At 36.4% G+C, this 21605-nt stretch overlaps 3 protein-coding genes, 1 long non-coding RNA gene and 1 pseudogene across 4 annotated transcripts; 2 read left to right on the forward strand and 3 right to left on the reverse strand.

The window, feature by feature from the left end:
- Nucleotides 1–516, forward strand: LOC104716353. Its single transcript, XR_756023.2, has 2 exons — nucleotides 1–65; nucleotides 184–516. It is a non-coding gene; the product is annotated as an uncharacterized LOC104716353 (long non-coding RNA).
- Nucleotides 998–3032, reverse strand: LOC104716354 (heptahelical transmembrane protein 4). The gene is made up of 4 exons (XM_010433738.2): nucleotides 2793–3032; nucleotides 2219–2483; nucleotides 1876–2128; nucleotides 998–1787 (listed from the first exon to the last, which is right to left on the reverse strand). The coding sequence occupies exons 2-4, from the start codon at nucleotides 2473–2475 to the stop codon at nucleotides 1134–1136; spliced, it is 1164 nt and encodes a 387-aa protein (XP_010432040.1). The 5' UTR covers nucleotides 2476–2483; nucleotides 2793–3032; the 3' UTR covers nucleotides 998–1133.
- On the forward strand, nucleotides 4634–7364 carry LOC104719935 (annotated as a pseudogene).
- LOC104716355 (50S ribosomal protein L7/L12-like) lies at nucleotides 7281–8020 on the reverse strand. Its single transcript, XM_010433739.2, has one exon. It carries the CDS (start codon nucleotides 8018–8020, stop codon nucleotides 7385–7387), a length of 636 nt encoding a protein of 211 aa, XP_010432041.2. The 3' UTR covers nucleotides 7281–7384.
- LOC104716356 (protein SHORT-ROOT) lies at nucleotides 10056–12049 on the reverse strand. Its single transcript, XM_010433740.2, has one exon. The coding sequence runs from the start codon at nucleotides 11850–11852 to the stop codon at nucleotides 10260–10262; it is 1593 nt and encodes a 530-aa protein (XP_010432042.1). The 5' UTR covers nucleotides 11853–12049; the 3' UTR covers nucleotides 10056–10259.

Below are 21605 nucleotides of genomic sequence, written 5' to 3' on the forward strand. Positions count from 1 at the left end.
CTTGACTTGTATTGCAGTGTTGCCTTGCACAAGCTGGCTGAGATGGATTACTGTGGCACAACAAGGTAAACGTGTACTAATCTTTTGACTTTTATAACTGAGAGAGTCAGATAGTAAGATCACCTTCTCCCATTTAATGTAATAGTTGTAAAAAATGTGCTGATATGTTTTTTATTCACGCAGTTACTTTATAAAAGTTCTTTTGGAGAAGAAATATTGTATGCCGTACCGAGTACTTGATGCATTGGTTGCTCACTTCATGAGATTTGTAGATGATATAAGAGTTATGCCTGTGATTTGGCACCAGTCTCTTCTTACATTTGTGCAACGGTAATCCTTCTTCTTACGAAATGTATGAGAAATCAAACAAAAACTGTGAAGTTATTTTGTAAACTCATGTTTGATCCTATGAAGATTGTAGTCGTCTTGCTGACAAGTAAATAGACAATGTTTGATTTTTTTTTCAGTTTCTTATGTTAAATAGAAGAATGATTTAATAGAAGGAAAGTTTACATCTTACATTATTTCACTATATCTTTATTCTAAGAACACCATAATTAGTTCTCCCATTTTTTTACCTATGATCTTAACAACTGATCTAACATTATTTTCACTATATATTTAATCTAAGAACACAAAAAAAAGTTCTCCCATTAATGATGCCCTTAGAAAGGGAGAAACGAGAGCAAAATTTTTTAAAGCACAACATCACACTACTCAACCTTGCCATACATCTACCGATCTCGATAGGAGTGATTGTTGGATGCTGCAAACAAGATTAGAATTCATCTTTAAAAACGTTAATCTTTCTTCCTTTGGCAATTCACTAACTCGCAAAACACAGCCTTTTATGTTTCCCAACTTTTTTGAACATTCTTTTTCATGAAATCTGCTTTCTTTTGGATTCAGATTACAATACCCATTTATCTGTCTTGTAATCTAAATTTTAGAATCAGATAGACTAGATGATATATTATATATGTATCATTTTGTTGAATAAAGGAAAAACAAATATAACATTTGATTAGACATAGACTTTTTATACATAATCCAACTTTTATAATGAAGAGCTACTACAAACAAGATCCACAACATCAAAGATTCCAAATCTAATCGTCCTTCACCTTTTTTTATTAGCATCCTTCAATATCTCTCCACTTAAGATACACAAGCCCAGCTCTATAATGTGTGAACGCACCAGCAACCACCAGAACATGAAACAACTGGTGGCTATGTCCAGCTATATCGAATTTCCCAGGCATCCATCTCTCAGGAATCCTAGTTGCATAAACCAAAGCTCCTAACCCGTAAAGCAAACCCATCAAAATCTCATAACCAGTCGTGTGAAGCGCTTCAGGTTGGTCCCAAAAGATGATCAGCTTATGCAGAATCGGAGCTGCACCAGAGAATCCCATTCCAAAAAACAGAGAAGCCCTCACGACTCGAAACTCGGGGCTTTGGAAAACAGGGAGGAGAGAGACAAGCACTGTGGCGATTCCTAAGATGGTAATGAATCCTAAGTAGAGGTTGCAGAAGAAAGGATCACACATGAAGGAGTAATAGACAGGAGGGTAGAAAGAAGTAGCTATCAGAGCTGCGATTCCAGCGTAATCAAGCCTGAGCATTATGTAGGAGACTCGCTCTGAGTGACATGAGATGAGGTGGCATGTGCTGCTTGCTAATAGACAGAACATTGCACCACCTAGAAATGCATAGAATGGCCATCTTGTAATTGGCCGGAAGATCAAAGGAGCTATCATGTTTGCAAGATCTTCCCTCACCGAATGCTGCGCAGAACAACAAAGAAAGATATGAACTTACTTGGCAACATTTTGAAACCGGGAACAGAGAGAAAGATTGTGATATTATTATTACCAGAACACACATGTCGGTGTAGTTGCCATGGGAGAATCTTTCAGGCAAACAGTTATAAAGAAGGTCCATGACATGCCAACTAGATGGACTAGAAGGAAGGCGAGACATGAGGTCAGAGTGAAGTTTGTGAAGATCTGTTTTCCTCAAGACATCAGGTAAACGATGTTGAAGAGAATGAAGATCCACAACGCTCGGTACTTTCGTTGCTGTGTAAATGGTGAGCGCTAGAAACAGGAAAAACCCAATCAAGTGCCTGCAAATATATCCCAACACAACACAATCAAGGTTTCTTTTATCCTAAAAAACAAAAAGGATGAAGCTTTGGGAAGGATTCAAGACTTACGTCCAAACATTCAAAGTCTCGTTATGGATGGTAAAGATGCTGAGAAGGATCTGCTTGATAGGCCATTCGCATCGGTAATGACCAATGATGTACTCATTGTCTCTCAAATAATCAGGCAATGAATGATACTCCACCAGTTGATACTTCACTTTCTGCCATAACCTCTTCCCTTTCACATTATGTTTCTTCTCCGTTGTTTCAGATGAGCCACCACCTTTGGGATGTAAATGTTCCTTGATCTCTGCCTCACTACTCATTTTTCTCTCTACTCAAATCCAAACCAAAACCCATCATAGACACATATCAATCAAACAGATCTAAAATCTATAACAAAAAAGATGAAAAAAATCCAAGAAGTTGGGAATTTCAACAAAGTTTCAAATTTGCACACATAGGCTAAATCTTGGGTTCTTTAAAACAATACTAATGCGCAGATTCAGCTCATATATAAAACCTAAAGCTTCGTGTTTTTGTAACTTCACCTAAATTTTGTTCTTCCGATCTCAAACCAACCAACCCTGTAAGAATTATGAAATGAAACGAGAAGGGGAAAAGGTGAGACTTTTAATGTTACCTGGATCTTCTTCTTCTTCAATGCCGACGAGAAAAAGAAAAAAATGTTTCTCAAATCTCTTCTAAATCTTTCAAATCACAACGAAGAAGAGAGAGAAAACAAAAAAAAGTTAATCAAAATAGATCTCAAGGTTTCGTTTTTTGTTTTGGCCTTTTGGGTGTGAGAAAACAGAGAGTTCTTGTTTTGGTATGATGGAATCGAGAAAAAAAAAAAAGAACGATGGAAGCTCTGAAGCCACGAAGACGAAAGATATTATTTTTATAATATTACAGTTTTGACCACAAGCTTTTGTTTTTGTTTTATGGGTAGGACCCCTTTATTTCTTCTTTATTTTTATTTTGGCCGAATAGTTTAATATCTATTTCTATTTTTATCTATATAGTTTTTTTTTAGTTGTACGAGGAATTTAGAACAAAAAAAAACACATCAAATTCGATTGACAAACAAATATTATTTGTAATGGGCTATTTGCCTATAGTCAAATAGAGTTTAAGAAAAAATGACGGATTGTTGCATATTTCACTAGGAAACATTGACTAGTAAATTATTATTTCAGTTATTGTTTCTGTTTTAAATTTAGTTTTAAAGCAAAAAAAAAAGTATCTATAATTAGGAATATCCAACCAATAAAAGATATAGTAGTTCGTACAAAATACTAATTTTAGTTCACTTTTTTTCTTACCGTTTGAAGACTGTATAGCTTTCCATTATAATATAATCATGCATACGTTCACAATATTTGAAGAAATGGAATATCTTGTGGGAATATTACTTTAAATTTATTCGGATAAGCAGAAGATATTCGTTTTCTTCTTCTATCCCCACTTTTACAAGTTTTATGTCGATTTGGTCACCTACTCCAAAATTGTGGCGCTTGTGTAGTTTGACATTCTTTAATCAAAGTGATCACTTATCTAACTCACTTGCCGACGAAACTAATCTTCACAACTCATAACCACTAATGTACAAAAGTGAAACATACCAAAAAAAAGTAACATACACGCGTTGTTTCTCCACATTTATAAGGCTTGCCAAATTAAGATGGTCATACTTAGATGGGCTTGGGATCCTTAAAAGCCCACTTGTTGAGTCGGCAACTTTAAAAAACTACCAATACGATTGCAGACCGAGATTGGTTTCATGGTACGGAATAGAATTACCAGACCGAATCGGTTTAACCAACTTTTCTTCGATTTATTGACCGAACCGAACAACTTTGACTCCACGTGGGGACACAGCTCTGCACAACCAGAGACATTCAAAGACTGCCGTCAAATCTAAGTCAGAAGAATAATAACTAATAAGGCACACAACGGCACTACCGCCGCCGTCTCCGACTTTAAACCGCCGTCATCTGCCGGTTTAATTAATTTGAATTCTCCAACCGCCTAAATCTAGAGATGATGATGGAGCGAGGAGCTCTGGTGGGTTCGTCTACTTCTTCAAACTGCTATGTACCTTTCCAATTTCGGCAGACAAGCAAGTTTTTTTCCTCATTCAGGCCGATATATAATAAGCTAAACCCTTGTCAATTCCGGTTCAGCTGTCCAGTGTTTAAACCGGTTAGTTCTGTAACGGCGACGAAATGCAATATGTTTGACTACGCCGTGAGTGCAGGCGGGGATGTGGAGGCTGAGCATCCGGTGGACGACAAAGAGTTTGTGCGTTGGTTNATTGAGGAACTTGGGCCATTCTAGCTCCGGTGAAGTATTGAATTGCAAGTATGCTCGCTCATCTTCTGAGAGAAACGCTTCATTTTACCTTAAATAGATTGAATTTTCTCACTCAACTTTTTTTACTTCTGCAGTACCTATGAGGTTGCTACAGCTTGTGCTTTAGNCCCCATTTTGAAGGTACCGTCTTTTTTTCTTCAACCGCTTCGTAGTTTACTTTGATTTATGAGGAAGAAGCACGCACGCAAGGTGTTCGACTGTTTGTCTCACTGAGAGTTTTTAACTTTTCTATATTTTTAAGTTTGCTCCTCAAAGTCGACACTTTTCTTTGTGACCAGTCTTGAGTATAAACTGTTACTGTGTATTGTACGTAGCTTTAGGAGTTCTATATTATCATAGGGCTTTGGTTGCAATGTGCTTCAGTTTTCACTTCTCATTATGGATAGAAAGTGAAGTCATTTGATTTTGTGTGCAGGACATAGCGTTTCTTCATCATCTGGGAATAAGGTTTGTTCTAGTTCCTGGAACTCAAGAGCAAATCGACCACCTTCTGTCTGAGAGAGGTCAGAATAATAAATGAATCTTGCCTTTAGTTCTGTCACGATGTTAGATTCTTCTAGACTATATTGCTAGTGTTGAGTAATTGTTTTGGCAGAGCCTAAAGGTGTGTGAATTGCAGGACGCGAGGCAACATATGTGGGACGTTACAGAGTAACGGATGAAGCATCTTTGCAGGCTGCCAAAGAAGCTGCAGGAGCAATATCAGTGATGCTTGAGGCCAAATTATCTCCTGGACCTTCTATTTGCAATATCCGTAGGCACGGTGATCGTAGTCATTTACATGATATAGGTGTCAGGGTTGATACCGGTAACTTCTTTGCAGCCAAAGTGAGGTTTCCCACTTGTTCATTTTTACCTTGAGTCTTATCATATGTTCCGTATGACCGAGGATTATCTTGGTTCTTGTTGTGGCAGAGAAAAGGTGTTGTTGATGGTGTTGATTTTGGAGCGACAGGTGAAGTGAAGAAGATAGATGTTGATCGGATTTGTGAGAGGCTTGACGGTGGTTCCGTAGTTTTATTGAGGAACTTGGGCCATTCTAGCTCCGGTGAAGTATTGAATTGCAAGTATGCTCGCTCATCTTCTGAGAGAAACGCTTCATTTTACCTTAAATAGATTGAATTTTCTCACTCAACTTTTTTTACTTCTGCAGTACCTATGAGGTTGCTACAGCTTGTGCTTTAGCTATAGGAGCAGATAAGCTTATTTGCATAATGGATGGTCCTATTCTTGATGAGAGTGGACATCTTATTCGTTTTCTGACACTTCAAGAAGCAGATATGTTAGTTAGAAAACGGGCTCAACAGAGTGACATTGCTGCAAATTACGTGAAGGCGGTTGGAGATGGAAATATTGCTTATACTGAACCTCTTAACAGCACCAACAGTAAGAATACTTCTCCTCTAAACGGGAGAGCAGCATTTTGGGGAAACGGAAACCACACTCCGGTCTTTCAGAACGGTGTTGGATTTGACAATGGGAACGGAATGTGGTCTGGTGAGCAAGGTTTTGCTATTGGTGGTGAGGAAAGACTAAGTCGCTTAAACGGTTACCTTTCTGAATTGGCTGCTGCGGCGTTTGTTTGCAGAGTGAGTGTTTTTGAAAAACCTTGGTCCTGCTTCTGTTTGCCACCATTAAACTGAAACTCTTTGTTCTGTTTGTCTTATGAAGGGTGGAGTCAAAAGAGTTCACTTGTTGGATGGTACTATAAGTNATGAATCTTGCCTTTAGTTCTGTCACGATGTTAGATTCTTCTAGACTATATTGCTAGTGTTGAGTAATTGTTTTGGCAGAGCCTAAAGGTGTGTGAATTGCAGGACGCGAGGCAACATATGTGGGACGTTACAGAGTAACGGATGAAGCATCTTTGCAGGCTGCCAAAGAAGCTGCAGGAGCAATATCAGTGANATCATCACACGCGTATCATCCCGCTTTAGCGTTCTTACAATATTCCCCGTTTATGCACAGTGATGTTTACGAAGGAACCCGAGATGCCAAAGTAGATGATCTTGCAGGTATTAGACATATAATCAAACCCTTAGAGGAATCTGNCCCACTTGTTCATTTTTACCTTGAGTCTTATCATATGTTCCGTATGACCGAGGATTATCTTGGTTCTTGTTGTGGCAGAGAAAAGGTGTTGTTGATGGTGTTGATTTTGGAGCNCGAAGAGGTAAAAAAGCTTTACTATCTTTTGCGTCTTATCGTTTCATCGGTTACGCGGTTAAGAGGTTTTGACCTTTGAGTGCAGTTACTGCAAGCTTTGGATTCGTTTGTGGTTGTTGAAAGGGAAGGTCAGATCATAGCTTGCGCAGCATTGTTTCCATTCTTTGAAGACAAATGCGGAGAAGTTGCTGCAATCGCGGTTGCATCAGACTGTCGCGGTCAAGGCCAAGGCGATAAATTGCTAGGTAAATAAAACTCAAACTACCCTTTTCTGTCCTGTTTGCAAAATCAAGCTAGAGAAGAACCTCAATGCCACAACACACAATCTATTTCTGCAGATTACATAGAGAAGAAAGCTTCGTCTCTCGGTTTAGAAAGGCTATTCCTACTCACAACACGAACAGCTGATTGGTTTGTGAGACGAGGGTTTCAAGAATGTTCAATCGAGATAATACCAGAGACCAGAAGACAAAGAATCAATCTTTCTAGAAATTCAAAGTATTACATGAAGAAGTTACTACCTGATAGAAGTGGCATTTCAGTTCTGAGGGTATAATAAACAAAGTGAGCATAAAGCAAGCAAAGCAAATTGTAGAAACAGTATTCATAATCTCAAAACTTTCAGATTGTTTTGATTTCGAACAATTCAAATACATCTTATTTTGAATCCCAATCTCATAACTTCGTTTGTGATCATTCCAAAGATACTAAAGCACCTACCGCTTTGAGCTTCTCCATGATCTTCTCAGCTTCTTCTTTAGTAATACCTTTCTTCAAAACAACTGGAGCTTTCTCAACCAAATCCTTAGCTTCTTTCAATCCCAGATCCGTGAACGATCTTATCTCCTTAATCACTTTAATCTTGGACGCCGCTTCAAATTTCTCAAGCTTCACATCGAAAGCTGTCTTCTCCGCCGCCTTGGTCTCCGCAGATGCAACGGCATCACCACCAGATCCGGCAACTGCCACGGCGGAACCGTAACGATTTAGACCTAGCTTACGGCTGAAGAGGATTGAGTAATCGTAAAGCTCGATCCTGTTCAGTTTTAGCAAATCGTCCGCGATTCGCTCGAGCTTCTGCGTCCGAGCCTCGGGTGAAGAAGCTACGGCGCATAGGTAACGAGTCCCAGCTGATAGAGACGTCGTACGGTGGAGCAAACCAAGAGATCTGGAGACAAATCCGGAGATCGGAGCTCGCATTTTCGCCGGTGAGAAGAAGGTTTTGTTAGGGTTTTTCGCCGTCCGTTCAATTTCACTTCGTTTTGCCGTTACTTTTTTTTGCTCGTCAAATCGAATGGGCTGCTTAAGGCCCATTTGATAAAGACCCATAGAGGAAACCAAACCAAACCAAACCCAACCAATAGTAAAAGCCGAAAAAGTGTAGTTATAAAAAGATGCTTTAAGGTTTAAGCTTTTTTTGGTGAAAGCTTTAAGGTTTAAGCTAGTGAAGTCATAAATTTTCCTTTTAATAATCAAATGTAATAGTATAATATAGACAGGATGCCATTATTCACAAGGACCCTCGATATTAATGTTATTATACAGTTATTATGTTGGGAATAATGAGAACAATAATATAACATTTTCCACTTATACGTTAAGAGATTTAATTCATGTAGCTGTCTATTCAACACGACTTATTTAAACTAAACTCTACTTCAAAGTTCAAACACCCGAAAGCATTTCCATAAGATTGCGTGAATGAAATTTCTGATAATTGAACATATATTATTTTCGGTATTTTTTAACACACTGCATTGCACTGTTAATTAGTCATGAACATGTGAACCTAAAATGATTGTAATTAAGAGACATAAAAATTAGATATACAAGCTATTTGTTTCTATCATTTTACAAAGCTCATTTACAAATTATGTTTTTTTTTTACAAGATTCAATTTATTGCTGGCTCCTACGAACAAGTAATTTAGATATTCTCTACGAATTTATGCATATTCTAGTTAGATGTGTGTAATGGTCAAGTCATGGTACAAGGGGACCCAAGAAGGTTTTGATTCTAGTTAAAGCAAAATTGGGCCAACCAATAGACTTTTATTTTACTAATTTGCTTTTTGCATGACTTTATAAACAAGAAAACAGACCAAAAGAAGATAGATTTCTAAAAAGATTAGCTTAAAAAGCGAAGCTAAAGATCGTACCGATTAACATGGGGGAGGCAAAAAGCCTCATCAAAAGATGCAGGGAGAAAGAGTTGTAGTGAAACCAGCCACATATCTCAAAAGCAGTTCCCACTACTTTTCTTCTTATTTTTATTTTTATTAATTACTCAAAAAAGCAATTATATAGTATGTAGTAAACGTTTATTGGTATCAATGGATTAACTATTTATTTCAGTTATTTACTTTTTATGGGCTGTTTTCTAAATAAAAACATGATGGGTAAGCGGGGCCATGAACATTCGTAGGTATATGCATGTGTATTCCATTGAAGACATAATATTTGTAAATATGTAATACATATTATATATGTGAATCAAATAAAAGACTGGTCCCTTTATCACTTTTACAAAGCAAAAGGTGAAAGGTGCATTATTAAAAAGGCAAATATATAAATGGTATATACTACTCATGAACGACAAATGAATAAGTATAATGTTATGAGATTAATCTTCGTGTATAAAAAGTTGAATTTTTTTCTTTCTTTCTTTTTTCCTTTATTCAATGAGTACCACGCATCACACCGTCTAGTTTTGTTCTTCAAATAATTAGTTAACCATTACTTACGGTGGTGCTGCCAAGACGCTAAACTACTTGCATTGATTCCAAATTTCCAATGTTCTAAGTTTGATCACATATAAATAAACTATGGTAAAGTTATATCTAAGCTTTTGTGTGAGAGTCTCTTCACTTCCAACATTACTCGCACGCTACGATCATACGTATATATTGCATAGATTAATAAGATTGATTATAATTGATCACAAATATGTATAATTTGTTAATATACATTTCAAAAGCGTGCAAGCCACTAGAGGTGCATTCACGAGATTCCAACTATGAGATTCCCCAACCAAAGTAGCTGTCATGTTCAAGAAGCGTGATACAATGAAGTAGTGAACATGCTTTAATTAGGAACATGAGATAATCATATAATTACTAAATAGGGTTAACTGTTGCTGAATTTGAGAGTGATCGGTAGTCTGATTCATTCATAATCTAATATTATTGTGAATTCCAGTTCGACGATCAACCAATGTAACAGTAACTATTTTACATAATATGCTCACGTACGTTATAGTTTTGAGAGGAAAATAAACCCTATTCTTTCGGATAAACCAGAGTAATCACAAATTTAATTCCAAAACATTTAAAAAAAAAAAGTACCACAAAATAAAACCAAAAAAATCACGAATTGTATGAACCTTGATACCTCCTCAATGATCATAATTACTTCATTAGTCCTATTCCAAAAGCCAAATTCAAATTACGAACGCATAATCTCAAAACCCATCATGAACCATCATCACACGTGTGAAACCATCTCAAGAAAAAAGCGTGCGTGCGAGTTTTTATATCAAAACCAAAATAAAATTAAAAATAAACAATCCTTTACGTTGGCCGCCACGCACTAGCCCAAACCACCGGTTGATCTCTCCAACAAAGGAATATTCCGGCGGCATCAGAACACTGTACCATCGACCAAACACCTTCTTTATATCTCCTCAACAAAGCTCTGACGTCATCCGCCACCTCATCACTATATCCCACCGCTCCAAACCCACCGTTCCTCATCCTCCTCGACCACTTCCTCGCCGTCTCTCTCCTCTCCGTCGAATCTGACGGCTCACACGCAACAAGATCAACGACCGCACGTCCCGCTGCACGTTCTAGCATCAACCTCTCGTTGCTCGTCCTCGGAAAACTCTCTTCCCATGACTCGAAGCAAACCCTAAACCATCGTAAACATTCTCCAAACCCTCTCAAGAACTCATCGTCAAAGCCACCTTCTTCTTCTCCGATAAGATCAGCTTCCTCTTCGACGACCGTCACAATCCTCGGCCTTAACCGTCGAAAGTTGGATATCACAGCGTCTCTAGGGTTTCCACGTGGGGCTATCCCATGCATCGCACCTACACAGTTAATGGCCAAGACCTCGTCTTCTTTAACATCGAGCTCGTTGAGATCAAACTCAGATAAGTCTCCGACGTGATGAATAATGTTGAATTTAAAAGGAACTCCCATAAGCCTCGCAAATTTCTCCATTCTGTTTCCGATCTCTTTCATCATCCGATGCGACGCCGTTTGATCGTTCACGAACTTGTTGGCTACGACTACTGTGGTTAGCCTTAGGTGAGGCGTGTCGTCTGACCTTGTGGCTAAAGCTTCTAGAAGAGTTGGCCATTGAGTGCAAAACGTTGAGCTTATGTCGACGATGTGGATCTTTGCCTCTCCGTCTACTGCTTCCAAGATTGCTCCGTTGGCCGCAACGTGTCCAAACGTGGCCCAGGGGCTAACTTCTTGGAACTTAAGCACGGTTTTTCGCGTTGACTCGAAGGAGCAAGTCTTCTCTGTGGCTGCAGCTGTTACCATGGTTCGGTAGCATCGTTCGCCTGAGCCGGTCATGCGGTTGAAGAGAGCTTGGAGGAAGTAAGAAGCAAGTTTTTGCTCGGTGTCTCCGTACGGAGAAGAGAGCTCGTTGAGCGTCCATAGGATTTGTTGCGCACGTGCGGTGTCCTTGTCGGAGAAGGCACGTGCTGCTTCGAGGAGGACGGAGTCAGCCCACTTGGCATTGGCTGAGAAGTCGAAGGAAGGAGGAGTCTGAGGGATGGAGAAAGCGGAAGGGTCATTGTGGTGGCCGGAGGAGGAGTACGGCGAGGCTAAGGCTGCGGCCGCGGCGGTGGAGGAAGGGGTCGATGACGTGGCGGGATGGTATTGGGTGGGAGTAGTGAAAGGGGAATAGTAAGTATTAGGATTGGTGTGGTGATGGTTGTGGTGAGAAGAAGAAGAGGAAAGGTCTTCTTCATCCATGAAAAAGTTGAAGCATTCTTCGACGACGTCGTTTTGTGGAAAGTTGTAGTGATAAGCAGTTTGTGGAGAGCCGGTAGTGGTGGTGGAGGTTCTGCTTAACGAAGATTGATTTGTAATGATACTATCGGATTGTTGTTGTTGTTGGAGACTGACTAGTCTAAAGAGAGTATCCATATTTTTTTTTTTCTTTAATGAATAAGAAAATGAATAGTAAAGAGAAGGGGGGAGACCCACAATATCTAAGATTTAATACTTTGTTGTGTATATTGCATCAGCATCATGTGTTGTGTTGTATATATATATGTATATCTTTTTTTGTTTCTCGGTGGGAGTGGGTAAAAATCTAGATGAAGGTGAGTTGTAGAGAGAATGGGTTTGGTGGATTTGTGAGTTTTTATTACTAATTTAAAGACTGTGGGGAAAAAAGAAGAGCATGAAAAGAGGATTTTCTGCATCGAATTGTTGTCCCATGTTTATCTTTGGACTTTATAGACTGTTTGAATCTAATTGGGTTTTGTGAAACCATAATTAGAGAGAGAAGAAACCGGTTTTGAACAATATTCTTCCCCTCTCTCTCTCTTTTGTTTTTACTATAAACATAACTGAAAATTTGGACATAACGATCCTACTTTATGCATGTTTTTGTTTTCTGCGGAACATGTAAGTTTTAATCAAAAATTAACAAGAGACTTATAAACTACTAGTAAACAAACGATTGTAAGTTATAAGGAAGACCCTTTTAATTTACATGGGAGTGTATTAGTTAAGATAGTTTTGGAAGTTTCATTAAGTAGAAAAAAGTCGTGACAAAAGAAGATGAGTAAAAGAAGAAAAAGATAAATAAGTCGATATCATGTAATGGCTTAGTGGGTTTCGCTTTTCCATCTTTTTTGCACATCGATCCACCCGAGTAACCTTCCATCTTATTTCTTCTTCTAAATTTATAATGCATCATCTCTGGTACTTATGTTCATTATGCCTCTATACCGATATATGAATATTTGAGTTTGGACACCTAGAAATTGAAAACGACGTACATGGTCTATACTTATTACCTGGCGTAATTTCTTTTCATTTTTTTTCAAAAAGCCGTATACGGTACGCTGTTTGTTTACATATAGGCCAAATACATGAAATCAAAAAATTCAAGTACTGTCTCAACTGGTGTAAAATAAAAAGACTCTTTATATATACATCCTAAATCATCAGACTAAAAAAGTTAGAAAATGTCTTTCTATTACCATGTCTAACCAATCAAAACAACAACTAATATATTATTAAAATAATCCAAAATAACAAAACAATTATTTTAATTACTTTATTTACATTAAAAAGAAAACAAAAATATTTTACATAATTCAAAATTTTCAAACATATATTATAAATATAAAAACAAATACGAACATAAAATTGTAATAGAGAAAACAAGGTAGAAGAAAAGTATTGAATTCGATTCTATTGTTGAGTGGCACCAAAATTTTGCCAGATATGCTCAACCAAATCTTTTTCAGATGTTCATGCATTTCGTATTACAAACGTCATTTCGAATGCCCATCATTTTAAAGAAATTTCGTTGGCCTATCTATAGAAAACGATAAATCCACATGAGAAGTTTCGCTTTCTTCTCCCTGATAGAACTCCGATGAATCGTAGAAATTGTATTCATGTCGTTCATCTTCCACTATCCTGTTATGCAATATGATACATGCTCTCATTATCTTGCATATTTTTTCTTTATCCCAAAAAGTCGCGAGATTCTTCACGATTGCAAATCAAGCTTGCAAGACTCCAAATGCACGCTCTACATTTTTTCGGCATGATTCTTGACATTGAGCGAAGAGTTGTGCTTTTTAAATATGTGGAAGTGTAATTGATTGGAAGTAAGTTTCCCATTTGGAATAGATACCGTCAGTGGGGTAGTACGTCATTTTGTATTGTCGTCCATTGACAACGTAGGTAATTCTCAGAGCTCGACCCTCTAGTATATCATCAAACAATAGTGAGCGGTCCAAAACATTGATATCATTTAATGTACCTAGAGATCCGAAAAATGTGTGTCAAATCCATAAATCTTGCAAAGCTACATCTTCTAGTATGATTGTCGGTTTTCCAGATCCACATGAATATTGTTCTTTCCATATCGTGGGACAATTCTTTCATTTCCAATGCATACAATCTATGCTTTCTACCATTCCGGGGAAACAATGATGTTTTCTAGTATTCAGTAATTGTTGGAGATCTTCTGTTGTAGGCCTTCTGAAGTACTCATCTCCAAAAAGTTTTATAACTCCTTTTACAAATTCTTCAAGGCATTCGTGCGTAGTGGTTTCAGCGAGTTGTAGATATTCGTCTACCGCATCAGCCGCACATCCGTATTCCATCATACGAATAGCTACCGTAAATTTTTGAAGTGCGGAAAGACTGAACCTTCCAGTTGCATCTTATCTTTGTTTGAAGCACGGAACTCCATTCTCGATACTATTAACAATACGTAGGAATAAAGGTTTGTTCATTCTAAGCAGCTGCAGAACATAACCTGAGTGTAAGTAGGATGCTCACTAAAACAATCGCCCCATATCCAAATGTGGTCTTCTTCTCGGTCTCTATTAACGTGCACTCTTCTGAATATTGTAGCTAGTGGTTATTCCGTATGAGTGCACTGGTACTGAATCTCCTCCACTATATGGTCAACTTCCTCCTTCACCAATTCATCAACTTCTTGATCAGAATTCCAGCTTGACATCTTGTTGAAAATTTTATGGGGTTTAAAGATAGAAATTTTGAGAATTTATGGCGGGATAAAAACTTATTGGTTTTGGGTTTTGAATTTTTATTTTGGATTACTGAGATTACTTTAAGTTTACAAACTGAAAAAACGATTACAAACTGAAAGAGATATAGAAAAAGGTTGTGGTCTTACAAAAGGGGAAGAAGGGATGCGAATGGGAGGAATGAATACGATGTGTTCAATGAGAGGAAAGAAGCCATTTACTCTAGGACATACAAACTTAATATTTCATACCTACTACTTGACACTAAAAACAACACCAATTCACGGGTTCAACATGTCGCTTGGTACAAAGGCAGCTCCACCTTCACTAGACAACAACCAATTCACAGACTCAACATTTCACTTGGAACAAAGGTAGCTCCACCTTCACTAGACAACAAGACAACTTCACATGTCTCTTGGACCCAAAAAAACTGAACAAAGGCATTACACAGTGTGAAAATGTGAAATTAATACAGTTTGCAACAAAACCTGCCAATAAAGTAAGCCTACCAATTAGTCTATAACATTATGGCTTAAACAGAGCAAAACATATATCAAAGAATTTAATCAAAACCTAAGTGTGTGCCAACATTTGCTCAGTTAACTTGTCTCTGAGTGTGAGTTGAGCCGGTGTAATGTCAGCCTTGTTAATAAGACTATTTAGCACTCTCATTGTTCCTTTCATATGGTTAGCCTCTTGTTCCTTATCCTTCATGGCTATAATCCTATCTAGCTTACCTCATAACCATCCTCACCATCATTACTCACTACATGTTTCTTAACTTTCTTCTTGGAAGCTATAACACCTGGATGATTTAAGCTTACTCCTCTTAGAGCTAGATTCTTCAGCTCCATCATTCGTTGAACCAGATGAGTATGATCCTTCTTCATCCAACTTACTCCTCTAAAAGCTAGAGCCTTCAGTGTTTTATTCCTGACCATGCTTGAGTTCCCTCTAGCAATGCCCTAGAGTAAATGGCTTCTTCATGTCATTCTTGTAAAGATGATTTGCCACAGTAATCACATCATCTTCAGATTCTCCATTCTTCCTTCTTACACTTTCTTGTTTGTAACACCCAACAAACTTGTTCATTTGGTGGTTTATCTTGTTCCACTTAGCCTTACACTACATAACCCCTCTAGTATTTGTACATGATCATCCTCCTTCATTTGCTTGGAAATAGTCTGCAACCCTCTTCCAGAAGCGATCTACCCTCTGCTCATTCACTATTGGGTCTTTGATGGTATTTAACCAGACAATTATGAGATTCACATCTTCTTGGGAACTCCACCTCTTCCTACTTCCTCTACCTCCCTCTTCTTCACTCTCATCTAAACTAAGCTCAATACAGTCTTCAGGGACAAATTGGATGTTAAAGTAGACATGCTGAGAAGAGTATGAAGAGCTATATTGGACAGGCGGAGAAGGGAATGGGGTGCTAAACTGAATAGGCTGAGAGGTTTGTGTGGAATTAGGAACAAGAGGATTATCAGAAGTGTTAAAGTCTTGTTGAATTCTCAACATGTCCAAAAAAGTATGAGGAGGAAAACTGGAAGGATTTCTATAACTCATTACTGTTGTATTAGAGAAAGAGTTATGTTAAATGTTAAAATAAAACATTTGTTCAGGGTTTATATTAATCTAAATGTTTATTTAGACCAAGATAGATATACTGTAAACGTGTATCTTTCATGATTAGACAACTCAAAAACTCTGATGAAAAAACTGGGAATAAATGAAATAAAATAAGAACAAACTTAGTATACATAAATTGCTAGAACAATGAAATAAAAAAATCAAAACTCAACATTGTCGTAAGTTATAAGACTTGGAGGGGTATAGTAGTAAGGCCCCTCAAAGATTCACAAACAATAAATGTTTGAATAAGTAGCTAAATTTTTAAAAACCCTCCTCACCTTTTGCTCCAAAACAATGCGTCTGACATTCTTTAGATGACTTTTAAGTGCCTGAAGGTCGTTGTAACTCGCATCGTCATCTCTACCTTTCAATCTTCTGAGAATATATGAAGATAAGACATATTAAAGTCGTATGAACACAAAAAACGAATCGGTCGATCAAAGAAAGTAGGGAAAAGTAAACGAACGAGAGGGCATTATTTGATCAAAAACAGTAACCTCTCCACTTCTTTATGCAACTGCAAAAAGAGAAGTGCAGTTGTAAGCAAGAACATAGATATAAATATAGATTAAAAAAATCATTTGATGAATAAATTGTTTGCAAAAAGAGGACAAAAGGAGATGCATATATACCACATTGTCTTGTTCATGTTCAAAGCCACATTCGCCGTCATTATCGCACTCGGAGATCGATGGCGTGAGATCCGAATCGTCAAATCCAGAGGAATATCGACTGGAGCCGGTCCGAACAAAAATCAATGTCAGAGACAAAGAACTCTTGTGTTTAAGTTGGAAAAATCAATTGATTCAAAGTAAATCTATTGATTTAGATGCATTTGATGTGTGAATCGCCGATTCCGTCGAGAGAGTAAATAAAGAGAGTCGCGAGAAAGAAATAAGAAAATTGGAAAAAAAAATTGTGTTATCTATTTTCTCATTACCCAACCAAAACTTGACACATATAGTATCTTATTGGTTTTATTGGTTGTTTCCAATTTCTTATTAAAAACGACTATATGATAAATATACCGTATTTTGAGATTTTTGGTTTATTTTTGGGCTAAAAAAATATTTAACAATTTGAGTGGAGATGGTCTTAAATTATATTTTAAATATCTATATTTTTCTATATTGTGCATAATGTTTTATTTACTATAATAGAAATTAAGTTACAAATTTGTAGGTGGAGCAAACTTAACATTTTTCTAAAAACTTCTATGATGTACTAGTTTTTAAAGAATTCATAAAGAGTTGGGATAATACCTACTACAAGGCATATATAAAATATACATGGTCCATAATTCATATAGAGAGATGTGAATAGAACTATATAAAATATACTACTACATAAAATGGGGAGAGAGAGAGAGAATGTTCATAGGTGTGAGTGAGTGGGAGCAGGCGTGAAGAAAAGCTGACGGCGTGCATCAACATCATCAAAGCTCCACATTTGCCTTTGCCTCCTAACCTCTCTCCATTCTCTGCCACCAATTTTTCCTTTTCTCTCTTCTCTCCCATCTCTACCTCTTTACTATTTTAGATTTTCTCATTAATTATTATTTTTTTTTCTTCACATATACCCGTAAGAAACCCAACCAATGTGTCATATTCTATTCCCTTATATATACAGCAAGGTGTAATTATTACCTCAGAAATCTAGGGCATGCTTCTTTGTTTTCTTGTTCTTCAATCCTATTGTTTCATTTTAAAACCATCTCCACTAAGTCATACCATTTTTGTATTCAGTCTATATATACCTTTCATTGTCCTCTCTTTGAATTTCCCACCTGGAGGACTTATTATTCTCTACCCTTATTAGATTCTTTTGCTTTTTGTTTGGTGTGTGTTTGTGTTCAATTTTATCTAAATGTCTATTGGTTTATGTATATGCGAACCCCTAATTAACCAACGGCACTTAATGCCATAGGCTCATCATGACTTTCTCGTTTGTCTCGATACAAAGCATATATTCTTGTCTACCCCCCGAGCTCATCAGTCATGTCTCAAAAATTGGATTCGAACGGAATAATATGATTTCCACGTACCACCATAATAAATTGAAGGACTCATAATTTTATTTTTGTTCTCACTTTTTATGATAATTTATCTAATAAATAATTATATTGCATAGTTATTAATTGATCAAGTGAAGACTTTTAATTCCGTAGATATAACTCTCCGATCCATTACTTTAAAATGTGACAAAATTTCGGACAGATTTTAGATATATGATCTGCCATATGCTATATTTCTAGGGTAATTTCGGACAGATCAAATAGACCGAAACAAATCCACATTATTGCCTAGGCTAGACGTAAAATGCAGTAGATACATATATATATATACTTGTATGAGTCATCACCATCTCTGGTGGATCAAGTGTTCTCTTCAGTTGCTTCTACAATAATTAGAAAGAGCCCCACGCTGTGCTTCTTTGTCCCTTTCTTCGAAACCTATCGAGCTTTTTGCATATCAGNTAGTCAAGGTAAACTCATTATTCAATTGGAGTCCAATAATTTAAAAACACTAGTTATTTCAACTTGGATGATGAAATTGAAAAGTATACATAAGCAATCAGTTTGGTAACAAACGAATAAATAAAAAGACATAAAGCGATTTGAGTCCAAAAGGAACCAATGGGCTTGGTCCAACGTGGCGTCCCCCGAAGTGGCGGACGGGCTTTTGCAATAATCTCCGTCAACGGTCCTCGTATTTCTCATTATTTATATAACAGCCCTCCTATTTAGTATTATTACCAAAAGTCCCCTGNATTTTTGAAGAATTACTTTTTTTTTGTTATATATATCGACTACATATAGTCGATAATATTATATAGTACCACTTTTTTTTTTTTTTTTAAATATATATCAGCTTTATGTGCCACAGAGTTTTTTTATTCATGACACCGACGTACATATCAAATATACATTGTTATGCATACATGAGTATTATATATTTGGAGAAAACATCTTCTCTGATAACATCTAGAATGGTTTAGCTCCAGACTCATGAACCGTTAATTTTTCTTTTTCGGTTGGTACTTCGTACATACATGGTTTAAAATTATTTGTTTATTATTCTTGGATAAGCCATATAGACAAAGAAAAAAAAAGAACCTGTACGTCTCCCATCAATCACATAAAAAAAGTAATAAAAGACTTTTAGGTGACCAATTTCGTACCATTTTACATAATCTACATCGGAACAATGTAGAGCAAAATGATGTAAAAATATCACACATTATTAGAACCAACTCAATCAACATAACTCAAAACAATAATTTTGACATGACTATTCCCATTATAACAGCATAAAGTGACACCGTGTAAAGTTTTTAAAAAAAAATTGTACGACATACAAAATTTTGATGATTTAGTGTAAAAATCGCACGAATATATATACTAAACGTAAAGAGTATGTGAGCTTTAAATCTATTCTTGAATTCACACAGATTTGGAGTTCATTAACGTACATTATGATGTCTAGACCTAATCAAATTCTTAGCGAAAGCCGAAGCAATGACATTAGCCGAAACATCTACGGAATTAAAACGAAATGAATAAGTGGTAGTCTATATAACAACACATGGATACACCAAAAAAAAAACATGATATACTATTTTTCATTAGTTTTTTTTTATCTTTCTCAAAATTATTTTAGAGAAGCAAATATATACCAAAGCCCATAGTATGCTAGGCCCTAAAGCCCAAAGGAGGTACAAATATGATTGTAATTACAACACAGTAAAACGATACGTTTTGCTTTGTGTACCAGATCCTTCTCGCAGAAGCCCTAATCTCAATTTAACTATGAATTGTTTGTGTCACACTGACTAACGGAGATGACGATGAATAAAGTATACAGTTCGAGAGCTACTGAAACTGTCCGTAAAATGCTTCTAAAGCCCATGCGAAGCCCAAATCCAGCATACCAACTTTTTAAAAAAGTGTCACTTTCTAATGTAGTCAAGGTAAACTCATTATTCAATTGGAGTCCAATAATTTAAAAACACTAGTTATTTCAACTTGGATGATGAAATTGAAAAGTATACATAAGCAATCAGTTTGGTAACAAACGAATAAATAAAAAGACATAAAGCGATTTGAGTCCAAAAGGAACCAATGGGCTTGGTCCAACGTGGCGTCCCCCGAAGTGGCGGACGGGCTTTTGCAATAATCTCCGTCAACGGTCCTCGTATTTCTCATTATTTATATAACAGCCCTCCTATTTAGTATTATTACCAAAAGTCCCCTGACATTCAGCTTTTGGTCAACAAACCGATATCAAACGTTCGTTAGCAGCCAAACAACAAAAAAGCAAAATCTACGTACGAAATAGTAAATTATGATTGAGAAATCTTGCAATATATGTCACAATTAAATGCTTACATATTTTCTTATTTTCTTTTATTTTATTTTTTAAATTATATTAACATTTCCAAAACAAAACACAGATATAAAACTAGTTGATTCTAAAAATACATCTTCAATATATATAAAAAAATCTATCAACCATACTTTTTTATTTTTTTTTTTCTTTTTGTAATATAGCTTTCGTGATCCAAAAATCTGCCACCTTCATTCACAAATTCAGAAGGATAATAATATTCAAAATCTCAACATGTGTGAAAACAATAATATCATAACGCGGCACGGTTGACGAAAAAAAAAATAACATAACGCGTTGTGATGGACTACTACTACTACTCTTCATGGGCTGCATGAATGTTTTGATGCATATTTATGATTTAACGTTCGTTATAAATGCAAAGTAGTGCATGTTCTTTTTATTCATTACTACAACATTATTTCCCTATTTTTATATTAATAATCGAATGTTTTTTTTTTCCTTTAATGATTGATAGAACAAACTTGGTTGGGCACACGAATTTTCATAACGACGAGTCAACTCAGCTTCTCTCACATACCAATGTTATAAAGGACTCAAACGACTCGGTCAATCCATACGCACAAAAAACTCAGATCTTAAAAATAAATTAAAAAAAAAAAAAAANCAGCATAAAGTGACACCGTGTAAAGTTTTTAAAAAAAAATTGTACGACATACAAAATTTTGATGATTTAGTGTAAAAATCGCACGAATATATATACTAAACGTAAAGAGTATGTGAGCTTTAAATCTATTCTTGAATTCACACAGATTTGGAGTTCATTAACGTACATTATGATGTCTAGACCTAATCAAATTCTTAGCGAAAGCCGAAGCAATGACATTAGCCGAAACATCTACGGAATTAAAACGAAATGAATAAGTGGTAGTCTATATAACAACACATGGATACACCAAAAAAAAAACATGATATACTATTTTTCATTAGTTTTTTTTTATCTTTCTCAAAATTATTTTAGAGAAGCAAATATATACCAAAGCCCATAGTATGCTAGGCCCTAAAGCCCAAAGGAGGTACAAATATGATTGTAATTACAACACAGTAAAACGATACGTTTTGCTTTGTGTACCAGATCCTTCTCGCAGAAGCCCTAATCTCAATTTAAC

This window comes from Camelina sativa, chromosome 10, assembly GCF_000633955.1.
Source record: "Camelina sativa cultivar DH55 chromosome 10, Cs, whole genome shotgun sequence".
In the NCBI taxonomy this organism is placed as follows: Eukaryota; Viridiplantae; Streptophyta; class Magnoliopsida; order Brassicales; family Brassicaceae; genus Camelina; species Camelina sativa.